At 36.9% G+C, this 17,059-nt stretch overlaps 1 protein-coding gene and 2 long non-coding RNA genes across 4 annotated transcripts; all 3 read left to right on the top strand.

Moving 5' to 3' along the window:
- Positions 1–2,555, top strand: LOC124193769 (collagen alpha-1(I) chain-like). 2 transcript variants are annotated; one of them, XM_046587730.1, is made up of 10 exons: positions 1–179; positions 271–559; positions 641–1,051; positions 1,116–1,286; positions 1,355–1,444; positions 1,509–1,670; positions 1,733–1,840; positions 1,906–1,956; positions 2,034–2,234; positions 2,306–2,555. In XM_046587730.1, exons 1-10 carry the CDS (start codon positions 168–170, stop codon positions 2,404–2,406), a joined length of 1,596 nt encoding a protein of 531 aa, XP_046443686.1. In that variant the 5' UTR covers positions 1–167; the 3' UTR covers positions 2,407–2,555. The 2 variants fall into 2 exon arrangements, with proteins under 2 accessions (XP_046443686.1, XP_046443687.1); XM_046587731.1 differs by lacking the exon at positions 1–179 and having other exon boundaries at positions 418–559; positions 633–1,051.
- Positions 2,556–13,758: 11,203 nt separating this feature from the next.
- Positions 13,759–14,515, top strand: LOC124195093. Its single transcript, XR_006875131.1, has 2 exons — positions 13,759–13,999; positions 14,098–14,515. It is a non-coding gene; the product is annotated as an uncharacterized LOC124195093 (long non-coding RNA).
- Positions 14,516–15,243: 728 nt separating this feature from the next.
- Positions 15,244–16,736, top strand: LOC124193428. Its single transcript, XR_006874257.1, has 4 exons — positions 15,244–15,384; positions 15,462–15,538; positions 15,622–16,242; positions 16,312–16,736. It is a non-coding gene; the product is annotated as an uncharacterized LOC124193428 (long non-coding RNA).
- Positions 16,737–17,059: the final 323 nt, after the last annotated feature.

The following is a 17,059-nucleotide window of genomic DNA, read 5'->3' as shown; positions in this document are numbered from 1 at the left end:
GCGCTTTCTATTTGAACTCGGCGTGAGTGCGCTCACATCAGTCCCCGAACTGAGCTGGGCGCCAGTAGTAGTGATGGCGTTTGCAACGTGATAAATCTGCTGGACTTGAACGAAAACATCTCGGACGAGTAGATTTGATTTTCGCTGCTCAAGTGATCGCCAACAACATGAAGTTTCTGGTAAATTGACATTTTGTTGTTTTTCCATCAATGAAAGTCTATTCTTTTTTTTTATTTGATTGTCTCTCTGTGTTATTTTTTCGTGTTGCAGTTTGTTGTTGGACCTTTAGTGTACTTGGTAGCGGCTTATTTGGCGTTCCCGACGGGCAACTCGACAGTTATTGACAGCCGGGCAATTCATTTTACTCGATCCAGTCGCTCTTATTTCCCTTACCAGCTTAGGGGACACTATTACAGACAGGAATTACATCCCAGACGAGTTTACAGATATCCGAATTATTTTCACGATGATGGATATCCATCACTTGACTCTTGGCCGCCACCAGTCCGGTCTCATTACGAAATGTGGGACCATCCATCGCGGGTCATCGTCAATTACGGTAGGGGTTCCAACATTGCGCAATGTGTGGATGTGCCAAATTGAAATTTTTGCTGGGCCTAATTTGTTCTCAGTTGATTAGGCCATCGCCGTCCCGTTTCCAGCCGTGAACAATCCAAAAGTAAAGGCGAATGGTCGAGGATACTGTCGTCCATGGGTCAAACGGGTCTGGTGGCTTTGAAGAAGAGCAGCGTCGCCGGATTGCGCATTAATTATCCGCTAATAAGACACGACGACGACGACAAATTGGAGCGCCAAGATTTGAATTCGTTCAATTTAGGCGGAATAGCCGAAGCCAGAAGGCCCGTCTGGCCGTCGGCTACTAACCAAACTAAAAGAAGAAGAAAACCCAATTCGAAAAATCGCAAACCTTCCGGTATCGTTCGGGATGAAGACGATGAGGAGGATCATCATCAGCAGCATTATTATCACAAAAAGAAACAATCCAGTGGCTCTGGGTTGCCGTGGTTCTTCAACTTAATGGGGCCACCAGGTACAAGTCAAAATTAATTTTCATTGACGGTTGTAAAAGCGCATCAAATGAATATTAATTATAGGGCCTCCGGGGAAAGACGGACGAGATGGAATGCCAGGCACGCTAGGACCGCCTGGCGTGCAAGGGCCCCAAGGATTGCAAGGTGTTCAGGGTTCTTCCGGCGTTCAGGGCGTTCAGGGGCCGCCAGGAGTACAAGGATCACAAGGCCCGCCGGGTGTTCCCGGCGTTTCAGGTATTCGCAACTCTATCAGTTTGTTCCAGTCAATTTTTCTACAATTATTTTTAAAATTTGGATAAAAGGGAGAGACGGAACTAATGGAAAAGACGGTCGAGATGGAGTCGAAGGCAAGGATGGCAAAGATGGACAAGACGGAGCTCCCGGCCTGACAGGTAACAAGATCATTTTAACTTAAATTCCATCACAGCTGTTAAAATTTAAAAAATTACGAAACAGGATTGTCTGGAACAAATGGGCAGGATGGAAAAGATGGGCGAGACGGGCAAGATGGAGCTCAAGGTCCGCCGGGATCGCCGGGCGAAAACGGCAAGGACGGCCAGGATGGCAGAGATGGCCAAAACGGAAAGGATGGACAGGACGGAGCTCCGGGACCGCCAGGTAAAGGATATTAATTGCCCATTCACCAGCAGACAACTGAAATAATTGGAATTTTGATATAGGGCCACCGGGGCAAGACGGAAAGGACGGCAGTGACGGCACAGCCGGCCAATTCGGCCAAGATGGTACGGATGGACAAGAAGGCCAAGATGGACAAACAGGAGCTCAAGGTATAGATAATTTAATAAGATGACAACAAATAATATTGGTCTACATATAAGATTTTGATGTCAAGGTCCTGTTGGGCCAAGTGGCACGCCCGGCCAAGACGGAACGGACGGAAAAGGTAAATCTAAATACTCTTTTATGATACGGTAGTCAATTTTAAAAAAAATTTACTTAAACCATTAAAAAAAATTAAAGGCGGAGATCCGGGACTTCACGGCCTACATGGAACGGCCGGCGATAACGGAGATCCAGGCACTCCTGGATTACCTGGCGAGTCTGGCGAGCCCGGAATTCCAGGAGCGGTTGGTCCGGAAGGAACTCCTGGCACTGGAGGAACGCCAGGCACAGGAGGTACCCCTGGCAGTCCGGGATCACCGGGATCGCCCGGTAGTCCAGGTAAGCTCAATAATTAGTCGAGCTGAAATGTCATCACATTTTGTAATTTTGAAAACCAATTTGAATTTCAGGTTTGCCGGGTGTGAATGGAATACCGGGAGAGGCCGGGCCGGCAGGTCAAAATGGAATTCCCGGAAGTCCAGGAGTGCCCGGAGTTCCTGGAATTGGTTAAATTTAGTCCGCACCATTTGTTGCTAATTGCTTGAATAGGCCTAAACTATTATATTGTTAATTTATATTTCTTCTCCAAAAGAGATACCAACAACTTGTACCAGTTATTATTAGAAATTTATCAAAAATACATTTGGCAATGAAGATGGAGAATTTATTCTTTTATGCGCTAATTTTCTTTTGACAAAATAATAAAAATTAAAAAATACAGCGACCAATGATATCTGAATGGTTGATCAAGTTGCCACAATCATTATTACAAGCTGAACAATTACACGGAAAATGAAATAGCAAATAATTACATTTAAATAACGTCTTATAACTCAAACTTGCTAGTCCGTCCTGGAAGCCGAATCCCTACTAACACAGCGATGTACCATGGATATGACTGAAGCGTACTCCCAAGGATAAGGGAGATACAAACAGCATATCCATGGAATGCTTCATGTTTATCCTTATTTCCCCTTCCCCGCACGTACCATTTGTATGTCCCTTGAATATACCGATTTGTGTATACACAGTATCCTTAAATAACATCCATCTTTGGATATGATTTCTGTCAGAAATTAAAAGATAAAAGTCTACCCCGAGATTTGAACTACTGACCTTCAATTCCGTAGCTCACCTCTCTAACCATTTGACCAACTGTTCGTACAATGGAACAAACGTTTGGGAGTAATGGAAATTGAGATATTTTTTAGCTTTTTCGTCCACTGTGTACCTAATATGGTTATACTGTGATGCACATTCTGTATATGTACCAAATGGTATCACAACAAAATCATACCCCCGAGTATATTACTTTGATGTACAATCAGTATGTTAATGAATATACGCTGGTGGATCTACGATGAATATTCTTTATTTGATCCCATCCTAGATCCGAATAAATTTATACCTACGCTATACTACCGCCCCACAATTGCGACCTGGATCTATCCATCCCATATTTATCTACATCTTACATAAAGAGGATGGGCCGTGTTAGTAGGGATTCTTGTATCAGCTGTTCGGCGTCGTAGAGAACGTCAAAGACTTACCGAGTCAGGAACGAGTTACCGCGGTCTGCGGAGAGCGATCCTGTTGAGCCTCTGGATGCACCGCCAGGTGGCTGTGAAATGTTCCAGGATGACCTTGCCGTTTTCGACCAGATCCTTCTCCAGCACTTTGATGAGATCTCGACCCTTGGACTTGATGTCCTTCCACTTGATTTCGGCTTCGTTCCTTTCGATTTTGCCGAGATTCGGCGAGACCTTGGTCACCTTCTCAATCGACACCCAGCGGTAGGGCTGGTTCGAGGGCATAATCAAATTGCACTGATCCGGGCAGACGGAGCAGTAGCCGGTGACGCGTAAAGATCCTCCAGATTTAAATGTCCGTTCTCGACCGGTTCCTCCTTGAAGAACGCGTCGTGGCACGTGACGTAGCAGCGGTTGCAGTTGTAGACCCACTCTCCGGCCGGAAGCTCGACCTTCTTCTTCATTTTCTTCACGAAACACTCGTCTTCCTCTTCGTCCGTCGACTGGATCTGCGAGTCGCCAAAGACGATCATTTGCTTCGCCTTGTCCACCTCCTTCATCTTGCCGTGTCCAATTTTGACCAGCGACTCCAGTCTCTCCGTCACCGCTTCCATCTGCTTCCGCTCTCGCAGCACCTGTTTGGCCAGCGACAGCGATTTGATAGTTGTATTGTCGGCCAGGGCGGTGCAAAAGCGCTGGATCACCTCTAGCCATGAGCAGGTGTCGCCCAGGTGGTTGAACGGCTGCCAGTTGTAGATGCTTCCGTCCATGTCCATGCCGAAAATGGACATGAGTGATTGTTCGACGACTAGCTCAGTATGCTACTGACTGAGCTACTGTTCCTTTTTTTAATTCAAATATATCTGAGTAATTAAAGTAGGCTAGAATTGTCGAAACCGTTAGTGTGAGACTGAAAATTTTTCTAAGTCCATACCCCTAGTGATTCATTTCCAGTCTGATACATTTGAAAATATACAAGGAATAGTAGCTGTCAATAGCGTACTGAGCTAGTAATATCTCAACTTGTGGTCGTATGGTTCAAACCTTGGCGATGACTGTAGGGGAAAAAAATTATATTTTGTTTCCTAACAACTAACTGGTGGTGCCTACCGTACCCCCCAGAATTTTGCGCCTTTTTCTCTTTTTCTTTCGTAAGCAAAGGAAGAGAAGAATCTAAAGAAAAAAAGAAAAGGGCGTAAAATACCGGGGGTACGGTAGGCACCGTAGTATCCCTTCCGCCAAATTAAACTTAAAACATAGAGAGCCATTTGCCTATTCAAGAAACTTTCACGGATAACTGTATATATTGTTTTGGGTAATTGAATATTTGCCACTCTAAGTATTATGGATACTCCCCTTACGGTTTTAACGTTGAATTTTCTTTAGGTTACGCGGATTTTGACCGTGGCTCACTCGGAAAATATTGAAATCGGAACACGAAAATGTCAACAAAAAATGATGAAAGTAGATTTTCAAACATGAATTACTTTTGAAATCCTATTGGGTAATTGAATATTTGCCACTCTACGTATTATGGACACTCCCTTGATGGTTTTAAAGTTCAATTTTCGTTTGGGTAACGCGGATTTCGACCGTGGCTCACTCGAAAAATATTGAAATCGTAACACGAAAATGTCAACAAAAAATGATGAAAGTAGATTTTCAAACATGAAATATTTTGAAATCCTATTGGGTAATTGAATATTTGCCACTCTACGTATTATGGACACTCCCTTGAAGATTTTAAAGTTTAATTTTCGTTTGGGTAACGCTGATTTTGACCGTGGCACACCCGGAAAATATAAAAATCGTAACACGGAAATGTCAACAAAAAATGAAGAAAGTAGATTTTCAAACATAAAATTCTTCTGAAATCCTCTTGGGTAATTAAATATTTGCCACTCTACGTATTATAAGCACTCCCCAGAAGGTTTGAACGTTGAATTTTTTTTTTGGGTAACGAGGATTTCGACCGTGGCACACTAGGAAAATATTGAAATCGTAACACGAAAATTTAAAAAAAATGATGAAAGTAGATTTTCAAACATTAATTACTTTTGAAATCCTATGTGATGATTGAATATTTGCCACTCTACGTTTTATGGACACTCCCTGAAGGTTTTAAAGTTGAATTTTCGTTTGGGTAACGAGGTTTTCGACCGTGGCAGCCTCGGAAAATATCGAAATCGTAAAAAGAAAATGTCAACAAAAAATGATGAAAGTAGATATTCAAACATAAAATTCTTTTGAAATCCTATTGGGTAATAGAATATTTGCCACTCTACGTAATATGGACACTCCCTTGAAGGTTTTAAAGTTTAATTTTCGTTTGGGTAACGCGGATTTCGACCGTGGCTCACTCGAAAAATATTGAAATCGTAACACGAAAATGTCAAAAAATAAAATAAAAGTAGATTTTCAAACATGAAATTTTTTAAAATTCCTTTTGGGTAATTGAATATTTCACTATAAAAATTATTGACACTCCCATGAAGGTTTTAACCTTGAATTGTCGTTTGAGTAACAAGGATTTCGACCATGGCAGACTCGGAAAATATTGAAATCGTAAAAAGAAAGGGTCAACAAAAAATGATGAAAGTAGATTTTCAAACATGAAATACTTTTGAAATCCTATCTGGTAATTGAATATTTGCTACTCTACGTTTTATGGGCACTCCCCTGAAGGTTTAAAGGTTGAATTTTTGTTTGGGTAACGCTGATTTCGACCGTGGAATACTCGGAAAATATAAAAGTCATAACACGGAAATGTCAACAAAAAATGATGAAAGTAGATATTCAAACATAAAATTCTTTTGAAATCCTATTGGGTAATAGAATATTTGCCACTCTACGTATTATGGGCACTCCCCTGAAGGTTTTAACGTTGAATTTTTGTTTGGATAACGAGGTTTTAGACCGTGGCACACTAGGAAAATATTGAAATCGTAACACAAAAATTAAAAAAAAAATGATGAAAGTAGATTTTCAAACATTAATTACTTTTGAAATCCTATGTGGTAATTGAATATTTGCCACTCTACGTTTTATGGACACTCCCTAAAGGTTTTAAAGTTGAATTTTCGTTTGGGTAACGAGGTTTTCGACCGTGGCAGACTCGGAAAATATCGAAATCGTAAAAAGAAAATGTCAACAAAAAATGATGAAAGTAGATATTCAAACATAAAATTCTTTTGAAATCCTATTGGGTAATAGAATATTTGCCACTCTACGTATTATGGACACTCCCCAGAAGGTTTTAACGTTGAATTTTGTTTGGGCAACGCGGATTTAGACCGTGGCACACTCGAAAAATATTGAAATCGTAACAAGTAAATGTAAAAAAAAATTATCAAAGTAGATTTTCCAACATAAAGTACTTTTGAAATCCTATTGGGTAATTGAATATTTGCCACTCTACGTAATATGGGCACTCCCCTGAAAGTTTAAAGGTTGAATTTTGGTTTGGGTAACCCGGATTTAGACCTTGGCACACTCGGAAAATGTTGAAATCGTAACACGAAAATATCAACCACAAATGATGAAAGTAGATTTTCAAACATGAAATACTTTTGAAATCCTATTGGGTAATTGAATATTTGCTACTCTACGTTTTATGGGCACTCCCCTGAAGGTTTAAAGGTTGAATTTTGGTTTGGGTAACCCGGATTCAGACCTTGGCACACTCGGAAAATGTTGAAATCGTAACACGAAAATATCAACCACAAATGATGAAAGTAGATTTTTCAAACATGAAATACTTTTGAAATCCTATTGGGCAATTGAATATTTGCCACTCTACGTATTATGGACACTCCCTTGAAGATTTTAAAGTTTAATTTTCGTTTTCGTAACGCTGATTTCGACCGTGGCACACTCGGAAAATATTGAAATCGTAACACGAAAATTTAAAAAAAAATTATGAAAGTAGATATTCAAACATGAAATACTTTTGAAAAGCTATTGGGTAGTTGAATATTTGCTACTCTACGTATTTTTAACACTCCCCTTAAGGTTTTAACGTTGAATTTTTGTTGGGGTAACACGGATTTAGACCTTGGCACACTCGGAAAATATTAAAATCGTAACACGAAAATGTCAACAAATAATGTGATTTCAAGATTTTCTGGTCACACCACAGCCTTATTACTCAACACCAAAATGAAAACTAAGTCCTAAAAGGTTCAAGGGATAGTCTTTTATTACTAGGTCCCAAATATTCAAACACAAAATATATTTCAAAAGTTATGAGCATTGGAAGTCTTTTCTGCCATCATTTTTGTGATTTCAAGACTTTCCGGTCACACAAAAGGCTTAGTTCTCAACATCAAAATGAAAACTTAGTCTCAAAAGGTTCAGGAGAATGTCCTTTAATTATTAGGTTCCAAATATTTAAACGCAAAAATAAATTTCAAAGGTTATCAGCATTTGAAATGTTTTCTTCTATCATTTTTGTGATTTCAAGATTTTCCGGTCACAACACTGGCTTAGTACTCAACTCCAAAATTAAAACTATAAGTCCCAGAACGTTCAAAGGGCTGTCTTCTATTACCTAGGTCCCAAATATTCAAACAAAAAAATTTCAAAAGTTATGAACATTTAAAAAAATTTCTGCCATCATTTTTGGGATTTCAAGAATTTCCGGTCACACCAAAGGCTTAGTACTCAACACCAAAATAAAAACTAAGTCTCAAAAGGTTGAGGATAATGTCCTCTATTACCTAGGTGTCAAATATTCAAACACCAAAATAAATTTCGAAAGTTATGAGCGTTTGAAAATTTTTCTGCAATCATTTTTGAGATTTCAATACTTTACGGTCACACCACATTCTTAGCACTCAACACCAAAATTAAAACTAAGTCTCAAAAGGTTGAGGATAATGTCCTCTATTACCTAGGTGCCAAATATTCAAACACCAAAATAAATTTCGAAAGTTATGAGCGTTTGAAAATTTTTCTGCAATCATTTTTGAGATTTCAATACTTTACGGTCACACCACATTCTTAGCACTCAACACCAAAATTAAAACTAAGTCTCAAAAGGTTGAAGATAATGTCCTCTATTACCTAGGTGCCAAATATTCAAACACCAAAATAAATTTCGAAAGTTATGAGCGTTTGAAAATTTTTCTGCAATCATTTTTGAGATTTCAATACTTTACGGCCACACCACATTCTTAGCACTCAACACCAAAATTAAAACTTAGTCTCAAAAGTTTCAGGTGAATAACCTCTATTAATGAGGTCCCAAATATTCAAACACATAAATAAATTTCAGAAGTTATGAGCATTTGAAGTTTTTTCTTCCATCATTTTTGTGATTTCAATAATTTACGGTCACACCACAGGCTTAGTACTCAATACCAAAATAAAAACCAAGTCTCAAAAGGTTCAGGATGATGTCTTCTATTACTAAGTGACAAATATTCTAACACTAAAATAAATTTCAAAGGTTATGAGCATTTGAAGTCTTTTCTGTCATCATTCTGTCATCATTTTTGCGATTCCAAGACTTTCCGGTCACACCAAAGGCTTAGTACTCAACACCAAAATTAAAACTAAGTCTCAAAGGTTTAGGGGCCCAGCTAGCAGAGTATATTTCCCAAATATTGCTAAAATATTATATTCCTACAATTGAGATGTTGGTAATATAATTTTTTTAAATATTTTTCCAATATATTTTTGCACCCAAATTTGTTGGCTCACAATATTTTTTCAACTTGTTTTACTTATTTTACTTTTATTGGTGAAATAACAGTTTACTACTTTTAAAATTTTGACGGAAATTTGAATCTGGTTGTTGTGTTTATGGTTATATAGTCCAGCGTGGAATATTTATTCATCTTCAACTTGTTATTAGGCAAGTTCTTGTTTTGGTCTTGAATGGGTTTGAACCATCACACCTTAAGTTACCAATCCAATGCTATAACCACTACACCAACAGCGATATTACAAATGTTTTTCGACTTGAAGCAATAAAAGTTTTCAACTTCTAGAAGCCACGTAAACAAGGGTTAATAGGTGATTCCCTATAGGGGTTTGTCCCGACAGGCAACAGACAGATCCAGAGGATCTCGCCAAGGATGTCCCGACGGCCAAAAAAGGGATAAGTCTAGTCCCGTAATGGTAAAATATTGTTTTCCGAGAATATTCTTCGGTCGATAACCCACATATTGGTATAATATTAGATTATTACTTTGCTGCGTCAAGGTGGCTGTTAAATTGTTTTGTTGTTTTCGCAATGAATGACTATTATGAAAGATGAATAAATCAATATTACTTTTTGTTATTTTCCCAATAACGGACCATTAAAAAAGTAATAAATCCTTTTTTTATGAAAAAGCTATAGTCTTTTACATTTAACATGCGTTCAAAATCCTAAATGTTTTATATCGTATTCAATTCGTTAGTTTTGCATACAATTGCCTAAATGAACAATCCAATTGTCTTAAAAACCAAATCTTGCACAAGTCTCGAACAACTAACTTACGTACTTCGAAATTAAAACCTTACCTTCACGCTAACGTGATATAATTTATCTTAAACGTTAAGGAGATTAAATGTTAAAACTGCTATTAATATATATCTATATAGGTAATTCTATGGAGGTTGGTTCAAACCCACTTTCAGCAAACAAATGACTTATGAAACAAATAGTCTCAATAATCATAAATTCCTACACTGATGTAATTAAATCGATTTTGCTCACGCTGGGCTATAACCATGATAATGTGTAAGTATGCACTATCCATCTGGTCACATCGGGACTTAATCATCATCTCCGTTGCTGGTGTAGTGGTTATAGCATTGGATTGATGACTCAAAAGATGATGGTTCAAACCCACTCTCGGCAAAAAAGGCAGCAGCTAACCGATCATTTAGGATTTTTTACGTGTGGTAAATGTAAAAGACTATAGCTTTTCCATAGAAAATGATGTATTCCTTATTCAATGATTCGTTATTGGGAAAATAAAAAAATAATAATATTAATTTATTCATATTTGATAATAGTCATTTATTGGGAAAATAACAAAAAAATTTAACAGCCACCTTGTAGCAACAAAGTAATAATATAATATTATACCAATATGTGGGTTATCGATTGAAGAATATTGTCGGAAAAAAATATTTTACCAATAAAGACATGCTAGCTGGGGGGCTGTCCTATTTTACAAGTTTAAAGGGTTTCTTTCTTACAAGATATGTTAATAGATATTCAATACACCATCTCAAGTCTTTTGAATTACTGAATCTATTAAGAAATTCCTGAAGGAAAAGAAATAGAAACAAGGGTTGATAGAAACTATTCCAAGAGCTGGGAAACACCAATTCAATTATTTTGAAGTTGCGATAATGATAGTTTTGCTTGTTCAAAGAGTTTATTTCTTACAAGATATATTAATCGATGTCCAATACATCGTTTCAAATCTATTCAATAAATGAAGTTATTAGGAAATTCACGAACGAAGAGAAATAGAAACAAATGTTGATAGAAACTCTTCTTAGGAGCAGGGAAATACCACTTCAATGATTTTAAAGTTGCGATAATGATAATATTTCTTGTTCAAAGAGTTTCTTTCTTACAGGATATGTTAATAGATGTCAAATACATCGTTTCATATCTATTGAATCAACGGATTTATTAAGAAATTAACGAAGAAAAAGAAATAGCAACAACGGTTTATAGAAATCTTCCATCAGGACTCAGGAGCTAGGAAACACCAATTCAATGATTTTAAAGTTGCGGTTATGATAGTTTTACTTTTTATAATTATTTATTTCTTACAGGATGTGTTAATCGATGTCTAATACACCATTTCAAGTCCATAGATTCATGAATTTATTAAGAAATTCATGGAGGAAAAGAAATGGGAGCAAGGGCTAAAAGAAACTCTCCCAAAAGCTGGAAAACCCCACTTGCATGAATTTGAAATTACTATATTTTTTGAGAGAAACTGTGAAACACAATCAGTGAGTTTGAAGTTGCTATATTGATTGTTTCACAAATACAAAACGTTTCTTTCTTACAGGATGCGTTAATCGATGTCCAATACACTATTTAAAGTCCATTGAATCAATGAATTCAAACTAAAAATTACGAAGGAATAGTTTTAGAAAAAGTGGTTGATAGAAACTCTTCCAGGAACTATTAATCACCACTTCAATGAGTTTTAAGTTGCTACATTGAATGGTTCACAAATAAGAAATGTTTCTTTCTTACAGGATGTGTTAATCAATGTCCAATACACTATTTGAAGTCCATTGAATAAATCAATTCATAATAAAAATCATGAAGGGATAGTTTTTGAAAAAACGGTTCATAGAAACTCTTCCAGCAACTGTTAAACAGCACTTCAATGAGTTTTAAGTTGCTACATTGATTGTTTAACAAATACAAAACGTTTCTTTCTTACAGGATTAGTAAATCAAAGTTCAGTACACCATTTTTAATCCCTTGAATAAATGAATTTCTAATACAAATCATGGAGGAATAGTTTTAGAAAAAATGGTTTGTAGTGCCACGCCATCTAGCGGCCAATTTTTAAAAGGAAAGGGAAATTTCTCCTCCCAACTATTTTTTCCCAATCAGATTTTTCCAACAAACGGCAAAGAGATTGCTTTTTCAAAATTGGTCGCTAGATGGCGTGGCAAAATGAAGTGGGTTATTTTTAAAAATCTTCAGAAAATGGCGTGAAATTTTCTGAATTTTTCATTGTTTATATCTCTGATAATAAACCTCAGAGAACAAAACGGGGAAAGATGTCTGATGTAGAGGGGGGCAACATCTTTCTTTCCAAAAAAATTGTTTTTTTTTAACGGTCCGGTTTGCCCAAAAACTGATGTTAAAAACCCGAAAAAACTCTAGAATTTCTTATAAACCTCAGTTTTTCTTAAATTACTTAAAAACTATGCTAGCTTGAAAATTGCGGAATTCACCATTCGGTTCTCCGAAAAATTCCAATTAGATTGGTTTATTCGGGGACTGGCTGCAATACCTTAGTCACCGTTTCCCAAAAATTTTAAACCCCCAAATCCGGTTTGGTTGAGTGGTGGACTCGTTGTTAAATGATGTGCAGTAATTGAAATGAAAAAACGCACAAAAAATTTGTGAAAAAGCGCAAAAATTTTACATTTAACAGGGTCCTTGCATGAATGTGGGATTCCTTTGAAAAAAATATCATTTGAATCAGTTTTTCACGCTGATTCTCATGGCATTTTTTTATTTTTAAAATAATAATTTCCCCCCGTAATCTCACTTCAAAGTTGAGATTAGCTTCGATTAGCTCCCACTTTAAAACGGACCCCACGCCATTTTTGGTGGGCGGTTCTTAAAATGTGATGAATTTTGCTCTTTCCCTCCCCCCCTTTTCACCCCTTTTTGTCTTTCGCCTTTAGGCCCTAAGGGCAAAAGAGGGGGTATAGGCAGCACGAAAAAGGGTGAAAAAGGGGGGGGGAGAGCAAAATTATTGCGCACGATATAAAAATAATTGCCGCTCAATCCATACACGATGCACAATTTTGTAGCTGTCGCTATCCAATCGACTCTACATTATTGAATATATACAAAAGCTAGATAAGGCATTCCGCTTTGAAGGCTTTCATATCACAGTTTAGTTGAATAGCATGTGCATAATCACAACAGCTCCTTTCATGTGGGGCAAGTATAGTTTATTTTCCTAATTTATTTGATATTTTGCAAAAAAAACTTTATAAACATGACATGACGGACATAGTTTAAAATTGAATAACAAGTTAATATTATGAACCTGAACATATGAAATGAACATAGTAGTATTCGAAAAAACAAATTATTTCATTGTCATATAATTTCCGATGCGTTTCTTATATGCTGCGCAGTAAGTAACAGGCGGTAACAGGTGCCTATCTTTCCCTGTTGCTCTTTAGACGGCGCCTTTGCTGCACGCGCCTTGCCTCTCAGATATATACAGAAAGAAAAGTGAAATATATGGTTGAATTATTCCAAATAAGGCATATTTCCCAATTCTACATTTGATGTCAACCCGAAAAAACTATAAACGCAGCAGCAGCACATTCTATAAAAAGAGGCAACAGTGGAAGATAATTCAAAACTAATAGGAGGCAGGACCGCATATTAATTGTTTTGAAAAAATACATGAACTAACCTGAAATGCGTAAATTCCCGACAAGTATGGGTCACATAGTATAAAAATATAACTGATAAAGTGGTATTAACTAAACAACAATCGGTCCGTTTTTTTTGCGCTCATATATACCTGTTGCTGCGAGCCTGATGCATCAACCACGACCTCTTTTAAAAGATTAACGTGTCTGCATTTTTGTTTTTTTACGTTTTTAGTTTCGACACTTGGATTAATTTGGGGAATGTAAAAACAATTCTACAGTTCACTGTATAATGTCTGATTCGGTTTAATTTCTTCGGAATTCGGTTGCTATCTTATAGAGACTCTTAGTCATGCTGATAACAACCTACGACTATAAAAAAAGGACAACTGTCGAGAATCGTAGTCACTAGCTGATCTGTCTGAGGAATTCACAAAGCCAGCATTGATCTACATCGCATTCAAACTACTAAAGGTAAAAATTAGAATTAAGTCAACGTCCCTCTTTAAGCAATTTATTTTAACGCCAAAAGTATTGAAATGTAATATATTGTAATCTTGAACAATCTTTAGGTGAAAAATGAAGTCAACAGTCGCATTATGTTACATTCTGGTGGCCCTTCTTCCGTTGATGGCTGTCGCGGGCCCACTGGCATACGGAATTTGCCAAACCGGATGCAACGCTGCTGTAGTGGCCTGTTACACCGCAGGCGGGGCTACATTCGGAACTGTTACCGCCGGTGTCGGAGTTCCTGCCGTTATATTGGGCTGCAACGCGGCTCTAGGAGTTTGCATGGCAGGATGCGTTGCTGCTGGCTTTGCACCGACCTTGTGATTATGTAACTTTTATTGGGCCGGATTCCAGCCACTAAAAATTTTCAGTTTGTTCCCATGTACTGCATTGACACCTATTACGCATAATAGACCATGAAAGATTTGCCAAGATTATAGTACCAGTTAAAAGTTATATAATACACGTTCGCAAAGAAAATGCATTTATCATAGGCCTAGTCTTGAAACCAATACGACAGCACAATAAAAACACAGAATTATTTTCTGATGATGAAGTCGTAGGCTATTATTAGAAAATGAGTTAAGTAATAATTTGAGTGAAAGAAAAAAAAACGGTAGACTTATAACTGGCAAGCAAATTATTTCAATTACCTACAGATGTGGAATTTTCACGACCAGTATGTATTTGTGAACCAGTAAAATATTTGAATATTTGTCCTTCTCTGATTAATCGAAGAGTGGCAGGGTTTTTTTGTACTAAGATAAGTCGTGGACTATACAACCTTGCGCGTTATCTCTGATTTTCCACTTGCACTGCGTATACCTCTACTTTAGATATATATGAAAATCCTATAATCATTTCAGTTTTGTTTTGCATTGCGTAGGTCATACTATTGACCAGCAATTGTACATAAAATTTGGGTTCAGCTATATTTTGCTTTCATGATGTATATAATTTTGCTTTCAATCAATATCAATTATGTGAAATAAATAATATTGAGACTATGAATCATAGTTTATGAGTCATGCCGTAGCTATAATTTAATAGTGTGCTGTAGACTACTGTATAATTAATAGATTTATCAGTCATGCTGCTGATAAAAAAATAATAAAGTCCAGTCAACATGAACGTTGTTATCTTTCGAAGAAAGCGCTGCATGATGATACCAATAAACATGTTGCACAATATACGACTTGCGCATTCAGAAGCAGCCCACGGTAGATTTTATTGTAGGCTCTAGCGAATTAGATGGCATTTCACTACAGACTTGCTAGTGGATCCTGATGTTGCTAGAAAATATAGAATACCTCCAGCAATCAAGGGCATTATACATTTTTAACTTACAGGTAAATTTGAGTTCTGTTCAGATTTGTTTGTGAATCCTATATTCCGGCCTCTAAATTTAATTATGTAACTATAACAGTGCTGAGCTTCCCAAACGAGATTCAACTATCGTTCACACTGCTGGAACAGTTTTCTCATCACCATTCATTTCTTAAGGTATAATCTGTCATATATCTATTACCTTATTTATTTGCATGTAATATTAATTTTATACTGATTGAATCAATTTACCCCACAAGATAGATGATGCAGCATCTGTCGAGAAATTTCCTTGTAGTCGGTTTACTTATGACAACAGCTCTGCCGTTGTTGACGGAAGGCGGAATCATTTCTTACGGAATATGCCAAACCGGTTGTAACGCTTTGGCCGTCGCCTGTTACGCGGCAGCAGGATTTACCTTCGGAGTGCCGACATGGGGTGCCGCCATACCTGCAGCTCTTGTATCGTGTAACAAAGCTTTAGGAGTCTGCATGACGGTTTGTGCTTTGGTTATACCTCTGCCAGCACCATAAGGGATGAACAGCAACAACAACAACAAACAATAGTAAGAATAATCCATGTTTTAATTTGCATCAGCTTATTATGGTTTCATTTTTGACCGCAACCTTAAATCCGTGTTGATTGAACATCAAATAAAAAATGAAATGGATTGCTGATTAACCAAAAATGGCATGTGAAGTGTTATCAAAGCGAATAAAAATACTTGCGTGTATAACTGCATGCTACAAAGTTGTTCGAATAAAAGACTGGAACATCTTTAGACAATGTCACAACTGCTGTAGCAGTTAATTTCACAGACTTTGTGAACTTGAAAAGTGCAGCAGATAAAGAGGCTATGTAGTGGAATGTTAAGTCTCAGGTTGTAAAGAAAATTCTATCTCTATTGTTCAGTATGATATCCTTAATTGTTTATCTGTATTTGTATCAGGCACGAAAACGGACGGAATAAACGAAAACAAAAAAATATTGTTTGCATACAGTTACTACCGAAAGTCTTTGGAAGCCCAAGAGAACTTAATGCAAAAACGCTGTTTTTCAGTCCTCTCAGTACGGGAGACCGGGGCTATGTGGGACACGGCCTATAATGTACAAGGCAATTAAAAATATGTAAAATTCGTTTACAAATTGTGAAATAAATGTAGAGTAGGGGAGAACGGGGTCATGATAGACACGGGTCATATTGGACAAATGTAATACCTAATTCCCTCAGTTCAGAAGATAAAATTTATTTATTTTTATTTTTTATGTAGAATTTAGTGTTTTACATCACGGATAAACTTTTTATTGATATCGCTTGATTATTTTGGATGTTATCGCAAAATAAAAATAATAGGGGCGTTTGATGTAATTTTGTTCCATTTCAACAGCTATAAAAAAACATAAAAACGTTAAACTTTAATAAACAAATTATGGATATAACTATAGTATTCATTCCTTTATGTTAACCGTAAAAATGTAATTTTAATGTCAAGTACATTAATAGATACAAGCAAAATACCAAAAGTGTAGGGTTGGGTCAGATTGGACAGCAGTTTTAGGGGTGTATTTGGACAGCGCTAACTATAGGGCTGTTCGACATCTTTTTTAACCATATATTGGCATGCATCAAACTATTAAATGAATCAACGAAAAAAATTTAAAAAATTACCAAATGTAAATAAATGCCAGGGAATCAC

Source organism: Daphnia pulex, chromosome 5 (assembly GCF_021134715.1).
Source record: "Daphnia pulex isolate KAP4 chromosome 5, ASM2113471v1".
Classification (NCBI taxonomy): domain Eukaryota; kingdom Metazoa; phylum Arthropoda; class Branchiopoda; order Diplostraca; family Daphniidae; genus Daphnia; species Daphnia pulex.
Note: the sequence above shows the minus strand (reverse complement) of the source record. Positions and strands in the feature narration are given on the sequence as shown.

Excerpts from the sequence above, each read along its gene's own strand:
- LOC124193769 (XM_046587730.1), top strand. Across the intron at positions 1,287-1,354 it reads GGGTGTTCCCGGCGTTTCAG|GGAGAGACGGAACTAATGGA; the intron begins GTATTCGCAACT and ends TTTGGATAAAAG. Across the intron at positions 1,671-1,732 it reads CGGAGCTCCGGGACCGCCAG|GGCCACCGGGGCAAGACGGA; the intron begins GTAAAGGATATT and ends ATTTTGATATAG.